General features: G+C 40.7%; 1 protein-coding gene and 1 non-coding gene across 3 annotated transcripts in view; one reads left to right on the top strand and one right to left on the bottom strand.

The window, feature by feature from the left end:
- The window catches only part of CYP20A1 (cytochrome P450 family 20 subfamily A member 1), a 65,090-nt gene that overhangs the window by 42,476 nt on the left and 4,847 nt on the right, over positions 1-17,767 (top strand). For both annotated transcript variants that reach the window (XM_002712554.6, XM_051848291.3), the window contains 4 exons: positions 382-502; positions 11,839-11,950; positions 13,781-13,845; positions 17,565-17,654. In XM_002712554.6, the coding sequence (XP_002712600.3) occupies positions 382-502; positions 11,839-11,950; positions 13,781-13,845; positions 17,565-17,654 (388 nt within the window). The remainder of the gene's footprint in view (positions 1-381; positions 503-11,838; positions 11,951-13,780; positions 13,846-17,564; positions 17,655-17,767) is intronic.
- On the bottom strand, positions 13,162-13,343 carry LOC138849210 (U2 spliceosomal RNA). Its single transcript, XR_016232036.1, has one exon. It is a non-coding gene; the product is annotated as a U2 spliceosomal RNA (small nuclear RNA).

The raw sequence follows: 17,767 nt of genomic DNA, 5'->3' as shown, positions 1-17,767 counted from the left end.
TATTCCAGGCTCCCATGTGAGTGCAAAGGCCCAAGCGCTTGAGCCATCTTCTACTGCTTTTCCCAGGCCATTAGCAGGGCGCTGGATTGAAAGTGGAGCTGCCAGGACTAGAATCAAGGCCCCTATAGGATGCTGGCATTGCAGGTGGCAGCTTTGCCTGCTACACCACCGGCCCCAACAGGCCAATTTTTAAGTTGATAATTTTGTATGGCCCGTGATTGATGTCATAAATATCCAGATAGCCCTTGGCAGAAAAAAGTTCCCACCCTGTTCTGTATCAAAATTTAAGAATGCAAAAACAGTTATATTTTTCTTATTTTGTACTCAGGCTGGCCACGAGTTAGCTATTTTCATTGTTATTATTATAAATTTTTCACCTAGTATGTACCTGGGCAATCTATTTTTTGGCCACCTCTGAAGAAGTTCAAAAAAAATTGTATGAAGAGATAGACCAAGTTTTTGGGAAGGGTCCTGTCACTCCAGAGAAAATTGAACATCTCAGGTAAGAACTTTCTGAAAAGAAGAGGAAATCATTGGAAGGTAAATTTGAACTGACTTACCTAATATAACACTAATCTTAATATCTAGGAAATCTGTAGGGGTTTTTTAATAGATCTTAAAATGTTTACATATAGGTTTTAATAAATAACTTGATATGCTTTTTAAAATCAAATAGTGGTTCTGGGAAACCTTTAACAGCCTGTATAGAGGCAGATGTTTGGCCTGGTGATTAAGGTGCCACCTAGAGTACTTGGATTAAGTTCTAGCTCCTGACTTCCACATCCATGTGGGAGACCTGGATTAGATTCCTGGCTGTTAGCTTTTGCCCTAGCTCAGCCTCAGCTGTTATAGGCATTTGAGGAAAGAACCAGAAGATAAGAGTATTCTCTCTCCATCTCTTTGCTTCCCAAATAAATAAATAAATAATTTTTATTGGCCTGTATAAAATAGTACCAGAGATGTCAAGTGAAGTGCAACACTCATAATCTCTTGGGAATAAAACATGCTACAGCCATATTGGAAAACAGTCTGAGAGAATTTTTTAAATAAGTTAAACATACATTTACCCTATCACCCAAAAATTGCACTCCTAAGTATTTACCCAAGAGAAATGAATGCATGTCTGGGGAGAGACAAATGGGCAAGTGTTCACAGCAGTGTATTTCAAATAGCACCCCCAAAAATGGAAGCAGTTCAAATGTTCACCAACTGGTAAATAGATAAACTGTGGTATAGCCGTATCACGGAATACTGCTAAGTAATAAAAAGGATCACAGTATCAATATATGCAACATAGTACACAGATAGATCTTATTACACTAAGTAAAAGAAGTAAACACAAAAGACTACCTACTCTACAATTTCATTTATGTGAAGTTCTTGATAAGTGAGATTACAATTACAGAAATCAGTCACTGGTTGTCTAGTACTAGGAATGAGGAAAAAATCCCCTACAAAGGGCATGGGTAAAAGTTTTAGAGGGAGGAAAACTATTGACTATCTTGCTTGTGTTGTAGTTACATGCTTGTATACAATTTTAGGTTGAACATCCCTAATTCAAACATCCAAAATCTGAAGTCCCCTCCCCCTTTTCTGGACAGGCAGCTAGGCAGACTGAGCAAGTGAGCTCCCATCTGCGGCTTCCTTCTCTAAATGCTCATAGCAGCCAAGTCCCGGCCAGATTGAAGCCAGGAGCCAGGAACTCAATCTAGGTCCCCCATGTGGGTGGCAAGAGACCCTAACTATTTGACCTATCACCTATTGCTATTCAGGATATGCATTAGAAGAAAGCTGCAATTAAGACTCTGTCAAACCCAGGCACTGGGATGCAGGCATTCTAACCAGCAATTTAAGCCCTGGATCAAATGCCCAGCCCTCTGAAACTATATGAGTGCTGATGTGATGTTGCAAGTGAAAAATTCCACACCTGACCTCGTGTGATGGGACACAGTCAAAATGCAGGCACACAATCCACAGTTTATGCAGTGTCCCAAGGGAAAAGGGACTCTTACAGCCCCCTTCAGCTGTGGCATACCTTTTTTGAGCTTACCAAGACTTCATGCCCTCCCCAGCTCCATAAGCAGGACCACAAAGCAGGACAAAGCGGCCTGTGTGCAGTCCGGACATGCCAATGGCAGATTCCCCATGATGCCCCTGAAGGGTCAAGACCTACAGGCATTACTCACTGTTTTTTGCTTACTCTCTGTGGGGTAAAGATACTGTTGAAAATGTCAGAAAGGACTGCAAACACCCCTCTAAATAATATGTTATCTGCAACATAGAAAGTCTAGATATTGGTGAAACAGACAGTGGTATAAGTGTGAAACGTCTCATAGATCACTATGCTGTTAGACTATTATGCTTAATGAAACAAGCCAGTCCCCAGAAGACAGATATCACGTGTTCTCTCTGATTTTTGGTAACTAATACTCAGATTTAAAAAAATGTATATGGGCAAAATCATCATTTTGAGATTTGAATATTGTTTACAGCTCTTGTCTATACTCTTGAGGATCAGTGGTTTTTCTACTCACTACTTGTTGAATTCTTTATTTAGTGGAAGGTTAAGCTTGTGATTATGAGGAAAACTGAAAATATTTCATTGTAAAAATTAAAAGAAGCTGGGAGTGAGGAGGGTAGGGTGGGGAGGATCATTATGCTCTTAAAACTGTATATATGAAATACATGAAATTTGTTCTCTCTTTATAAATTAATAAAGTCAAACAAAAAGAATATGATGTTAGAACAACCACTATATACAGCGGGCTTTGTGGAGCCACAGGTTCAACTGTTCTTAGAATGCCAGCATCCTGTACTGGAGTGCCTGCAATTGAGTCCTGTTTCCACGTTTCATACATGCTAATGCATGCCTTGGGAAATAGCAGATGATGACTGATACAGTTGGGAGGGGTCCACCCACATGGGAGACCCAGAGGGAGTTCCTGGCTTTGGCCTGGCCCAGGGTTGGCTGTTGTGGCCATCTGGGTAGTGAATCAAAGATGGAAGATATTTCTCTATGTCTCTGTCTCTTTGTCTCTCTCTCTCTCTCAAGCTCTCTCTCAAGCTCTCTCTCAAGCTCTCTTATTCTGTCACTCTGCCTTTCAAGTAAATATAAATAACTTTTAAAAGAAGAATGACCACCATAGGTGACCATTAGAAGAACAAGCTATTGAAGTTGTGTGCTGAAAGTGATGAACAGAAGTTAATGAAAAATAGAAAAACCTCACATAAGTTAAATATGAAGGTGTTGCTCATATATTGAAAGACTGGATCCGTTAGTGTTGCAGTGAACTCATGCCACTTGATGGTATGCTGATCCATAAACAAGCAGAGATCTATCACTGCGAACTAAAAATTGAAGAGAACTATGAATATTCACTAGGCTGACTACAGAAAGAGTTGGTAATTAAGCACCTGGTGATCTGCAAGCAATGGAGAAGTTCATTGATGAGTTTGCCACGATCACTGCTGATGAAAACCGAGGCCAGGGGGCAGGCATGTGGCACAGCAGCTAAGAAGGTGCTTGAGATACCCGCATCCCACCTTGAGGTGCCTGGGGTCACATCCTGGATCCTGCTAGTGTACGCACAGGGAGGCAGTAAGTGGCAGGTCAAGTAGTTGAATACATGCCGCACCTGTAGGAGACCTGGCTATTCCACTTCTGATCCAGTTTCCTGCTAATGCATCATAAGATGGCCCAAGAACTTGGACCCTTGCCACCCATGCGGGAAACCAATATGGAGTTCTTGGTTCCTGGCTTTAGCCTGACCCATGGCTATTGTGGCCATCTGAGAAATGAACCAGTGGATAGAAGATTCTTTTCTCTCTGTCTCTTCTTCCCTCTGTAACTCTGCTTTTTCAAGTAAATAAATAAATAAATAAATATTTGAAAAAAAAAAAAAAAGAAAAGAGAAAGGATGCCAAGGACAGAATAGCTGTGCTGGAATGCACTAATGCAGCAGGCCCGCATAAGAGTAAACTGCTGTGATAGACCAAAGCTAATGTCTAGCTGTTTTAAAGAAGTTAATTTCTTTTCAGTTCATTTTCTGTATAAACAAAGAAAGGCATGAATCCCCAGGGGCCTCTTTTTCTGACTGGTTTCACAAATATTTTATACCCGTGGCTTGTGTACTCTGCAAGGAAGCTGGACCAGATAATGACTGCAAGATCTTATTATTCCTTTACAACTGTCCTATTCATTCTCCATATGAAATTCTCATCAAAGGTAATGTTTATGCCACATACCTTCTCCCTAGATGTGACTTGATTAGTTCAGCAGTGTGCCTAGGGTATTCTTAGGTCAGTGAAGAGTGAATGTAAAAACACTTTGTTGAACTGCATGCCAGTAGTAGTGAGCATTCTAGCAGAGCCATGGGTATGGAGAGATTTTGTGTTTTACTTTTTAATTAATTTATTTGAAAGACAGAAGGAAAGAACCCCCATCTGCTGGTTCATTCCCCGAAGGATTACAACCACAGGAATGGGCTGGTGCTAAAACCAGGAGCTGGGAAGGCAATTCACGTCTCCCACATGGTGGCAGCAACCAGACCCATCTCCACTGCCTGCCAGTTGCTGCAATAGCAGAAACCTGGAATCAGGAGACAGACTGGAAATTGACCCCAGTGGCTTCACCACTGGCCAAACATCTGCTCCTGCAAGGTTTTCCAAAGGAATTTAGCAGGAATGATACTATAGATGCAGTTGCCAACACCTGGAGCACAGTGCATTTATTTTACAACTTCTGGTCTACAACTACATTGATGATAAACAAGGTGGTGACTTTGAAATTTCAGATTTCGTATGCCCATACATACATACATATGCAAAGAATATAGCCTTAGAGTCCATCAGAAAGCTGGAAAAAGAGGATATCGAAGTTTTCAACCTCAATAGTGAGGCTCCAATTGTTCATTCATTGACTGGTGAAATAGCAAAGTGGTTCTGAATCAGGCTGATGGTGATGATAGTGACAATGAGGATGATGTTAACACTGCAGAAAATTGCCTATAGACGTGGTAAAAATGTGTGCTGGGCTTACTGAAGGACTAAAACCATATACATTCAGAACGAGAAATCATGAACATTTATAGAAGCCAGAAAAGGCTTCTAAGATTAAAAGCACTGTTAATGAGGCAGATGACTCTAGAGGAAATGTCTTTTTTTAACAAAGATTTATTTATTTATTTGAAAGAGTTACACAGAGAGAGGAGAGACAGAGAGAGAGAGAGAGACAGAGACAGAGACAGAGAGAGGTCCTCCTTCCGATGATTCATTCCCAATTGGCGGCAATGGCCGGAGCTGTGCTAATCTGAAGACAGGAGCCAGGTCTCCCAAGCCGGTACAGGGACCCAAGGACTTGGGCCATTTTCTGCTTTCCAGGCCATAGCAGAGAGCTGGATCGGAAGTGGAGCAGCCAGATCTCGAACCGGCACCCAAATGGGATGCCACGCTTCAGGTCAGGGCATTAACCCACTGCACCATAGCACTGGCCCCATAGAGGAAACGTCTTAAAAAGCATCCTCCAGAAGCCTCCTCATCCACAGAGGACCCACTTCCTAATTCCCTCAGCTGTTTCTGATATTTCTTCTTATCTAAAAGAAAAATATATATATATACATTTATATATATATATATATAGTGTACAGAAACCTTTTAATCAAAACACAGCTTCTTAGGAGGAGATTGAGTCTGCCTTTGTTCATTGTTGCTTTGTTTGCTAGTGAATGCAGGTATTCTTGTGATTATAATGTTCTGGTTAGTTACCCTAAAAACAATATTTTTTTGCTGTATTTAATGTGGGATGTCATGTTTTTTACTGTTAGGTACTTACTTGTTACTAAATATAAGAAAATGATTGCTAGTGAGTAGCATATCAATTTAGTCAGGATGATGGTGCTGCCAAGCCACCACTGATTATCCATATGGGTTGCTAAGATAGCGGCATCTGGGGCTGACACTGTGGTGTAGTGGGTAAAGCTGCCACCTACAGTGCATCCCATATGGGCGCTGGTTCGAGTCCCAGCTGGCAATAGCAATGAAAGGAAGAATGTAATATTTCTTGTTATATAAAATATTCTTGCAAATTTTGATGAAAAAGTGCTCTAAAAATGAGGAGATTGGCAAAGTAATTTTAAAATGAAGCATGCGGGCACAGATGTTTGGCCTAGCAGTTTAGAAGTGTACATCCCATATCAGAGTCCCAGCTACTCTTCTTCCAATTCAGCTTCCTGCTCATGCACCTAGAAAGGCAACAGATGATAGCTTGTTACCCGAGTCCTCACCATCCACGTGGGAGACCGGGATTGAGTTCCTGGATCCAAACTTCAGCCTGGCCCAGCCCCAGCTGTTACTGCCATTTGGGATGTAAACCAACACTCTGCCTCTTTCTCTCTCTCATTGCTATCTCTCCCTTCTCTCCCAGTCACTCTGCTTTTCAAATAAATAAATGAATGAATCTTTAAAAAAAGAAATTCTGCCTCTCTGTGACTCTGCTTTTCAAATAAATAAATAAATAAATCTTTAAAAAAAAGAAGGCAGAGTTACACAGAGAGAAGGAGAGAGAGAGAGAGAGAGAGAGGACTTCCATCTGCTGGTTCACTGCCCAATTGGCAGCAACTGCCAGAACTGTGCCGATCTGAAGCCAGGAGCCAGGAGCTTCTTCTGGGTCTCCCACGTGGGTGCAGGGCCCAAGGATTTGGGTTATCTTCTACTGCTTTCCCAGGCCATAGCATAGAACTGGATTGGAAGTAGAGCAGCTGGGACTTGAACTGGTGGCCTTATGGGATGCTGGCACTGCAGGCGGCGACTTTACCTATTATACCACAGTGCCGGACCCAGCAAATAAATCTTTAAAAAAAAAAAAAAAGATATTGGGGGCCGGCACTGTACTGTAGTGGGTAAAGCCACTGCCTGTGGTGCCGGTATCCCAAATGGGTGCCAGTTCAAGTCCCGGCTGCTCCTCTTCTGATCTAACTCTCTGCTACGGCCTGGGAAAGCAATGGAAGATGGTCCAAGTGCTGGGGCCCATGTGGGAGACCCAGAAGAAGCTTCTGGCTTTGGATTGGCCCAACTCCAGCTGTTGTGGCCATTTGGTGGGGGTAACTAGTGGATGGAAGACTTTTCTCTCTGTCTTTCCCTCAATCTGTAACTCTGCCTCTCAAGTAAATAAATAAATATTAAAAAAGTGGCATTTTTGCTTTTTGCTGGTTCAGTGTACATGAACTTTGTTTCATGCACAAAATTACTAGTTTATTAATATGCAAGTAAAGAAGTAGAAAGTAAAGGTCCTTTGTAAATGCACCATTGAGAGAGAACACTTGTTACATATCTTTGCTTGCTATTTTTCCATGCATATATACATATGTACTTATAAATGTTTATTTTCATTTTTACTTGAAAGAGAGAGTGTGAGATCTTTAATTCATTGGTTTACTCCTCAAGTCCCCAGAACAGTCCAGTTCCAGGCTAAAGCCAGAAGCCTGGAACTTAATCCTGGTGTCTCACATATGTGGCAGGGACTGAAGTGACTTGAGCCGTCATCGGCTGCTTCCCAGGGTGCATATTATCAGGAAGCTGGATCACTAGCGAGTATCTGGGTCAAAAATCAAGTACTTGAATAAGGGATGCAGGTATTCCAAATGGCATGTGCCAAACACCTGTCCCCCCAAATATATTTAAAACAATAAGTTTAAACATTTTAAATACACAATATATGACTCTTCTATAAATTCCAATTTTGTGCTATTTTGTGGATATTATTCTCATATCTAGTGACTCTACCATGTCTAAGCAATGATCAAGTTTTATTGATTCTACTTATCAATTAGCTTTTCAGGGTATTTTGTTTTTTTTAATTGTTTGAGAGACAGACTGAGAGAGCGAGAGAGCGAGCTCTTATCTACTGGTTCAGTATTCAGATACCCTGGGCCAGGTGTGGGACAAGCCAAACCATGAGTCGATAATGTACAGCAGGTCTCCTGGTTTGGTGGCAGGAACTCAGTTGCTTGAGCCATTACTGCTGCCTCTCAGGATCTACATTAGAAGGAAGCTAGAACCAGGGCTGGAGCTGAGAATCCAACCCAGGCACTCAGATGTGGGATGAGGGCATCTTAACCACAAGGCTGAGCACTCCGTGACTGGGATACCTCAGCAGCCTTGAATCTTGTTCCTTTCTGGCTCATCTTCCACATTGCTGCTGGAGCTCATGGCTGCACATTGCATCACCAAAGGTGCTTTCAAAATACAGATATCTGGGGCCTGGCATTGTGGTTGTGGTACAACAGGTTAAGCCACTGCTTGCATGGCAAATATCCCATAGAAAAGAGTGCCTGTTCAAGTCCTGACTGCTTCACTTCTAGTCCCACTTCCTGCTAATGTGCCTGGGAAGGCAGCTTGAAAGCCCAAATACAAGAGCTCCTGCCACCCTGTGGATGGAGTTACTGGCTCCTGGTTTCAGCCTGGCCCAGCTTTGGCTGTTGTGACATTTGGGAGGAGTGAACCAACAAATGGAAGATCTCTCTCTCTCTGTCTCTCTCTCTCTCTCTGTAACTTTGCCTTTCAGATAAATAAGTAAATAAATAATTAAATAAATAAATGAAACAGATATGTTTGGGACAAATCTCAAACCAATTGTTTCACAGTCTCTGGACATCAAGTTTCCATAAGCTTCTCAGATGATTCTAATGTGTATCCAAAGTTTAGAACTGGGGGGTAGGGGAGACTAATGATTTTCCTACATCTGGAGAGTCACATCTGATCAACCAATTTCTGAATTTTAAATTGCTTCACTGCTCTTCAGATATAGTTTACTTTTTTAAAAAAAGATTTTATTTTATTTGAAAGAGTTACAGAGAGAGGTAGAGACAGAGACAGGTCTTCCATACACTGGTTCACTCCTCAAATGGCTGCAGTGTCTGGAGCTGAGCTGATCCAAAGCCAGGAGCCAGAAGCTTCTTCCAGGTCTCCCACATGGGTGCAGGGGCCCAAGGACTTTCTCAGGTGCATTAGTAGGGAGCTGGATCAGAAGTGGAGCAGCCACGGCTCAAACCTGTGCCCATATGGGATGCTGGCACTGCAGGCCAGGGCTTTAGCCACTGGCCCTCCCCAGTATAGTTTATTTACATAACTTACTAAACTCTGTACCATTTCAAAAACTGGACCTAATGAGGCCTGTGCTGTGGCATAATGGGTTAAAGGCGCCATCTACAACACTGGTATCAGTGGGTACTGATTCGAGTCCCTGCCGCTCCACGTCCAGTCCAGCTCCCTGCTAATACTCCTGGGAAAGCAGTGGAAGATGGCCCAAGTCCTTGGATCCTTGTGGGAGACCTGGATGACCTGGATGAATCTCCTGGCTTTGGACTGGCCCAGCCCCGGCCGTTGTGGCCATTTGGGGAGTGAAATAATAGATGGAAGATCTCTCTCTCTCTCTCTTTCTCCTCCGTCTCTCTCTCTCTCTCTCTCTCTGTGACTGCCTTTCAAATAAACAAATAATCTAAAAACAAATTTAAAAAACTGGGCCTAGGGCCGGTGCCATGGCTCACTTGGTTAATCTTCCACCTGTGGCACCGGCATCACATATGGGTGTGGGTTCTAGTCCCAGTTGCTCCTCTTCCAGTCCAGCTCTCTGCTGTGGCCAGAGAGTGCAGTGGAGGATGGCCCAAGTGCTTGGGTGCCTGCACCCGCATGGGAGACCAGGAGGAAGTACCTTGCTCCTGTCTTCTGATCGGCACAGCGCCAGCCTTGGAGGCCATTTAGGGGGTGAACCAACGGAGGGAAGACCTTTCTCTCTGTCTCTCTCTCTCTCTCTCACTGTCTAACTCTATCTGTCAAATAATAATAATGAAAAAAGGGCCTAGGCTCCCTCTGCCACCTCCTTTTTCATTACTGTACCTCTTTGTACCCTTGGTTTCAGCTCTGGTCTTTTGTTTTTGTGAAGGTACAACACTTTTTTTTTTTTTTTTTTTTTTAGCTCCTGGATTTTGCACAGACTAATCTGTGTAGGTTCTCTTTTCATCTCCTCTCACTAACTCCGGAGGTTTTTCCTTTTGCTGGACTCAGCCTAAGCGTGTGTTTCTTTGCAAAGCCTTTTCTCACGTTAGGTGCTCCTGCCTGTGTTCCTGTGTGCCCTGACTTTCCTTTATCATGACATTTACTGTGCTGGTGTACTTGACCATCTTCTATATGCTCTCGACTCTCCTTCCCTCTGCCAACTCCATTCTGAATTCCTTGAAAGTACCAGTCTTGTAGGTCAGTATCCAGCACAGTGCTTCAGATGTCATGGATCCCCAGTAAGTATTTGTTCAAAGAGGAAAAGAAGGAGCAATATTTACTCTTTTGTTCTTGTTTGATATTATAAACAACACTATTGTATTTACACCTTTGTTATTGTTTCCAAATATTTCTGTATAATAAGGTCCTAAAAGCAAACTAATAGTTTAGGGATGTATGCAGTACTACAGTGGTTAAGATTAGGGGGCTTTGAAGTAAAACAGACATGGGTTTGAATCCTGTCGATACCACTTAGATGCTGTGTGATCTTACACAATTGCTCTAACTTTAATCTGTAAAATTAGAATAATAGTGTCCATGAGTTTCTTATAAGGATTAAATGCAGTCCTGAATATAAAAGTATTTAAGTGAACTAGCTTATGGCAAGATCATGATATGATTTAATTTTTACTGTATTGTGATGCATACCTAGTATTTTTTAATTAAAGAATTTTTTTTAATTTATTCACTTGAGAGAGAGAATTACAGATAGAAGGAGAGACAGAGAGAAGGGTCTTCCATCTGCTGGTTCACTCCCCAAATGGTTACAATGGCTGGAGCTGGGCCAGATGGAAGCCAGAAGCTAGGAGCTTCATCTGCAGCTCCCATGAGGGTGGACTTGAGTCATCTTCCACTGCTTTCCCAGGCCATCAGCAAAGAGCTGGATTGGAAGAGGAGCAGCAGGGACTCAAACCAGTTCCCATTTGGGATGTTGGCACTGTAGGCAGAGGCTTAGCCTACTACACTACAGCACCAGCCCCAAATTACACTTATTCTTACACCAGTTGGATATGGGAGTATCTTTTTTTGTCATCTTTTATTAGTAATATCTGTTGTCATTCTTTGTTATCTTTGCCCGTCTGGCAAGTGAGGAGAGACAGAGAGAAAGGTCTTCCTTTTGCCGTTGGTTCACCCTCCAATGGCCGCTGCGGCTGGCGCACCGCGCTGATCCGAAGGCAGGAGCCAGGTGCTTCTCCTGGTCTCCCATGGGGTGCAGGGCCCGAGTACTTGGGCCATCCTCCACTGCACTCCCAGGCCACAGCAGAGAGCTGGCCTGGAAGAGGGGCAACCGGGACAGAATCCGGCGCCCCAACCGGGACTAGAACCCGGTATGCCGGCACCGCTAGGCGGAGGATTAGCCTAGTGAGCCGCGGCGCTGGCCAGAAGCTCACTTTTTAAAAGAGCTTTTGTATATTAAGGATATATTTACTAAAAATATTTTTTCCTAGTTGTGTTTCATTTTACAAAATGTGTCTATAGTTAGAGTGTTTATGTTATTCTTTATGGTTTCTGTCATTGTGTCATGCTAAAAATAAAGGATGTCTCTAGTAAAAAATTGCATTGTTTGGCGCTTTCATCTGGTACTTTTACAAGTGTTTTTAATTTATTTAAATCTATCTATGTAAAAGTTTTATACTTATATATAACATATCTTTAAGCAAATAAAAGTTATGATGAATTATTTTAAATTGGTAAGATTTGAGAAGTTGTTCAATAACATCTTAAAATACTTATATTTCAAACTGCCTCTCCCAAATTAAATATCTTTAAAACAAATTGTTTTATTAGATATTGCCGGCAAATACTTTGTGAAACTGTTCGGACTGCCAAACTGACCCCAGTTTCTGCCCGGCTTCAGGATATTGAAGGAAAAATTGACCAGTTCATTATTCCTAGAGAGGTGAGAAACATTTGGTATATTTAACTCATCCAGTTATTTTTCTTAACTCTTTTGGTGTCTGTTTTAAATTTTTTTTTCTTTGAAGTGTCCAATAAATACTACCCATTGTTAGATGGAACACACAGTCATTTTAATTACTAAATCATATATGCTTATTTTAAAGTTCAGATAATAGAGAATCTTCCTTCCCCACAGGTACTACTTGTTAACAGTTTAATGTGTTTTTTGTAAATTACAAATTATATCCTTGTTCAGAATTTGAGTAGAGTCTTAGAAATGAGTGTTCAAAGTCCTTGTGTATTTACATTTAAAATTGTCCTCTAAAGGCAATCTGTGATGTTAGCAACCATGAGTGAGAGTACTTCCTTTCTCTAAATCCTTGCCACCTCTGGATTTATGAATCTTCTACATATTTTGTGACTCTTATATGAAAAAAAAAATCACCTCATTATTCTAATTTGCCTTTATCTGATCATTGGAGAGATTGAACAACTTTTTTTTTTTTTTTTAATGAAAAAAAAGTTTATTTTTCACAATATCCACATGTTGCTTTATGGCATATTGGAGTCTAAATTATTGATTCACTTACTTAATACTGAACATTTCCTATTTTTTTTTTATCTTTTATTTAATGAATATAAATTTCCAAAGTACGACTCATGGGTTACAATGGCTTTCCCTCCCATACCGTCCCTCCCACCCACAACCCTCCCCTTTCCCACTCCCTCTCCCCTTCCATTCACATCAAGATTCATTTTCGATTATCTTAATATACAGAAGATCAGCTTAGTATACCTTAAGTAAGGATTTCAACAGTTTGTTCCCACACAGAAACATAAAGTGAAAAATAATAGATGATTTTTTTTAAATGATGATGAAATCAGATCAGACCTATTGTCATGTTTAATCCCAGTGAGAGTCAAGTTGGGAATTGATAATTTCTTTTTTTTTTTACAGAAGATCAGTTTAGTGTACATTAAGTAAAGATTTCAATCGTTTGCACCCCCATAGAAACACAAAGTGAAATATACTGTTTGAGTACTCGTTATAGCATTAAGCCTCAGTGTACAGCACATTAAGGACAGAGATCCTACATGAGGAGTAAGTGCACAGTGACTCCTGTTGTTGACTTTACAAATTGACACTCCTGTTTATGGCATCAATAATCTCCCTATGCACCAGTCATGAGTTTCCAAGGCTATGGAAGCCCCTTGAGTTCTCCGACTCTTATCTTGTTTAGACAAGGTCATAGTCAAAGTGGAGGTTCTCTCCTCCCTTCAGAGAAAGGCACCTCCCTCTTTGAAGACCTGTTGAACAACTTTTAATACGTAATTAAGTTTGTATTCCTTCTTTTGTACTACACTTGATCTTAGCCAAAGAGCCGAGAAGCGATTGTATTCCTTCTTTTGTGAATTATCTTTACAACTTTAAGTCTCCTTCTGGTGAATTTATGTCTTTGTATAAAATAAAATCAAATTTTGTTAGTTATATGGCAAATACGTTTTTCGTGCCTATATTTCCTTTTACTATTGTTTATGCTTTGTTGTTTCTGCTTTCTTTTTTTTTTTTTAAATTTGGATGCAGGTTTTAAATTTTCATGTAGTTATGAAGTCTGTTATTTCTTTATGGCTTCCAGATTTTGTGATATGCTAAACAAGCCTTTCCCCTGTGTAATAAAATAGCAAAATAGCGATCTGTGTTTTCTGCTGTTATTTTATATTTTATTTGATTTTTCATTATCTGTATTAAAAGAGCTTTAAGGTGAACTGACTCTGGGAGTGATTTTGCCGGTGGTAGGCACTGATTAACGAGACTGGTTGTTTTTTGCAGACTCTTGTTCTTTATGCCCTTGGAGTGGTACTTCAGGACCCCAGTACTTGGCCATCACCATACAAGTAGGCAGCATTTGTCATTGTTCATTTTTATGTTCTTACATGTTGTGCATTGTTTCTCTAGGTTTTGAGGAGAAAATTCAGTATGTGGTAATGATAGAACAAAAAGCCTCTGCCTTCCGCTTATATGTTCTGTTTACTATTTTTTTTCTTCCATGAATGTGTTATCTGCTACTCTAAATCTCGATTATTATCACTTGTATGCTAAGATCTGCTTAATTACCTGATCTCTACAACTCTCCTTTAACTTCAGTAGAATTTAGAATTTTGTTGTTGTTAAGTGGGGATTGCTCATGCAGGTTCTTTTTTTTCCTTCTGTTGGTCTTTCTCAAGTATTCAGTTCTTTAGTAGAATTCAAAGAGTAGGTGTTGTATGTATGTGTGTTATGTGTGCAAAGGACAAGGAAGGGGAAAAGATGAAGAACAAAGCTACGGTTTTCTTCTACATGGGTATCTAGTAAAATCAGCCATAAGATGACAGGCTAGGATTTACATCCCTGAAAGAAGTTTATCTATTGAGTTGATTGGGGGGTCAGATGGTGATGTAGTGTGCAAGAGCGGAGGGTTAGTGGCATGGATTGAGTACTAGGTGCATGACTTCTGGAGTATAAAAGAGGGGCATATTAAGTGCTTCTATCATTTGAGATTTTTTAAATCTTATCTTAAATTTTTTTATTTTCATTTTTTTTTTTTAATTGGAGAGGCAGAGAGACACAGAGAGAAAGAGAAGACTCCCGTTTTCTGGTGCACTCCCCAAATAGCTATAATGGCCAGGACTGGTCTGAGGCAGAATCCAGGGGTCAGGAATTCAATCCATGTTTCTTATATGGGTGACAGGAATTCAATTACTTGAGCCTTCACCACTGCCTTCCAGGCTCTGCATTATCCAGAAGCTAGAGTCAGGAGCCAGAGGCATGGATCAAGCCCAGATAACCCTATGTGGGACACAGGTGTCAACCACTAGGAAAAATGCCCACACCTTTAATAATATATGACATTAAGGGAAATTTAGTAATTAAAACAAAATTCCTTCAAAATTTGTAAAATGTGTAAAAATTGTTAGGTAAATTTTATATTTCAAATGGATTTTATGACAAAAAAAATATATAAAGTTTTAGAGTTGTTTACCTAACAGTTGAGATACCCACATCAGAATACCTGGGTCTGATTCATAGCTCTAACCCCTGATTCCAGGTTCCTGCCAGCGCAGACTGGGAGGAAGCAGTGATGACTCAAGTAGTTGGGTTCCTGCCCTATGGAAGATCTGAATTGCATTCCTGGATCCTGGCATTGGCCTCAGCCGTTGAAAACATTTGGGGAGGGAACTAGCAAATGGAAACACTCTCTGTCTCTCAAGTTGCTTTTTTTTTTTTTTTAAGATTTATATTTAAGGGGCTCACACTGTGACATAGTGGGTAGAGCTACTGCCTGGGGTCCTGGTGTCCCATGTGGGCACTGGTTCATGTCCCAGCTGCTTCACCTTCCATTCGGCTCCCTACTAATGGCCTGGGAAAAGCAGTGGAAGATGATGGCCCAAGGACCTGGACCCCTGGACCCACATTGGAGACCCAGATGAAACTCCTGACTTCAGCCTGGCCCAGTCCTGGCTGTTGCAGCCATTTGTAGAGTGAACCAGCAGATGAAAGATTCTCTGTCTGTCTCACTGCCTGTACCTCTCTTTTTCTCTGTAACTCTGCCTTTCAAATAAAAATAAATAATTTTTCTAAAAAAAAGAAATTCAGTTTCTCTCCAGCCTCACAAGTGTTTGCTATTATCACTTTTTTTTAAAAAAACACTTATTTATTTAAAAGTCAGAGTTCCACAGAAAGAAAAGGAAAGGCAGAGAGAGAGAGGTCTTCATCCACTGGTTCACTTCCCAGTTGGTTGCAACTCTGGAGCTGCGCCGTTCAGGAGCCAGGAGCTAGGTGCCAGGAGCTTCTTCCTGGTCTCCCACACTGGAGTAGGGGCCCAAGGACTTGGGCCATCTTCTACTGCTTTCCCAGGCCATAACAGAGAGCTGGATTGGAAGTGGAGCAACTGGGACTTGAACCATCGCCCATATGGGATGTTGGCACTGCAGGAGGCAGCTTTACTTGCTGTGCCACAGCCCTGACCCTCCTTGATTTACTTTTAATCTGAAAATACATCAATACCATCAAGTAAACATTTAGAGTCTTTAATTCAGAATAGATTAAAGGGGAGAATGATTAAATTTCATATTATTTTAAAATAAACTGTATTATAAACACAGTATGAATACGTTCCAAAAGTGAAAAGTAATTCATGTTTTTTAAATAAAATGAAATCAGAATTTCTTTTTTATTTTAGTCCAGTTTAGGTCTTTCAGAAGCATTTTTGGGGGAACAGACGTTCTGCTGAATGGTTAAGATGCTAGTTGGGATGCCTGCATCCCCTTCAGAGTCCCTGGGTTTGAGTTCCAGCTCCAGTCTGGATTCTAGCTTCCTGCTAAGACACATCCTGGAAGGCAGCAAGTGATGACTCAAGAGATTGGATCCCTGCCTTGCACATGGAAGACCTGGACTGAGTTCCCTGCTCCCTGCTTCGGCTTAGCCCAGGCCAGCCACTGCAGGCATTTGAGGAATGCACCAGCAGAAGGCAGATCTCTCTATGTCTGTCTTTTTGTTTCTCTAACTGACAAACAAATACTTTAAAATTAAAAATTTTAAAAGCCCAACATTTTTAGAGGAATTTTTATGTTCCAAAGTTGGTAGGTTGTTTTGTTTTTGAAATATCCATGCAGGGCCAGCATTGTGTTGTAGTGGGTTTAGCCACTGCCTGTGATGCCAGCATCCTATATGGGCACTGGTTCTAGTCCTGGCTGCTCCTCTTCCAATCTAGCTCTCTGCTGTGGCCTGGGAAAGAAGCAGCAGATGGCCCAAGTGCTTGGGCCCCTGCACACTTGTGGGAGATCCGGAGGACACACCTAGCTCCTAGTTTGAGCCCAGCCCAGCTCCAGCCATTGGGGAGTAAACCAGCAAAAGGAAGATCTCACTCTCTGTCTCTCCCTCTTTCTGTAACTCTGCCTTTCAAATAAATAAAATATATATTTTATATATAAATATTTAAAATAATGGATATTATAAATTATTATATATTATATATAAATTTTATATTATAAAATAATGGATATTTAAAATAAATATCCATTCCCCCAGTGACTTTATACAGAGTAAGTTCTGAAAACAAAAAGCCTTTCTCGGGCTCTTCATTTCTCTTATTTATTAATAAGTCTAAGTACAGTATAATTGATGATTATAGTTTTAAGGCCAGAATTTCCAATTTTAAGAAATAAATATTAGTTGAAAAGGCAGTGTGAAGTGCCTCACATTGACTAATTGGTTTCATGTAATAAGTCTTACATTTAATTAAAGATTCATTTTGTGGTTTTGTATAATACTTCATAGGAAGTATTATATCTCATAAAATGAATGAAACCTTTGTTACAATCTCATTCCCTTATAGTTATGAGGAATGCATTTTGTTTCTATTGTGTAGAAATAATAAAATAAGAAACATCAAGAGACTAAATATATGTTCAGTAATTTGGGAACATAATAGGTTACATGTAAATACAATGTGGCAGTGTTTTCTAGTCTGTAGACTTTAGATTTCAAACTTTGTTACATACCAATGTCCTTTTAGTGTCAATATGTAAATTACCAGTGGCGCTATATTATGATTAACTCCAAATTTTCTTTGTAGGTTTGATCCAGACCGGTTTGCAGATGAGTCAGCAATGAAGACTTTCTCCTTGCTTGGATTTTCGGGCACACAGGAATGTCCAGAGTTGAGGTGAATGACAGAGAAAGTAATGCAGAAGGAAGCAATGGCAGATCTTAGAATTTTGATAATCACTGTTGATGACTGTGAGCAACATGTATAAGAGAAGAATAATTTTTCATCTT

The sequence above is a fragment of the Oryctolagus cuniculus genome, chromosome 3, assembly GCF_051225735.1.
Source record: "Oryctolagus cuniculus isolate XC-2025 breed Fujian yellow rabbit chromosome 3, ASM5122573v1, whole genome shotgun sequence".
Taxonomy (NCBI): domain Eukaryota; kingdom Metazoa; phylum Chordata; class Mammalia; order Lagomorpha; family Leporidae; genus Oryctolagus; species Oryctolagus cuniculus.
This window is presented reverse-complemented; position numbering and strand designations above follow the sequence as displayed.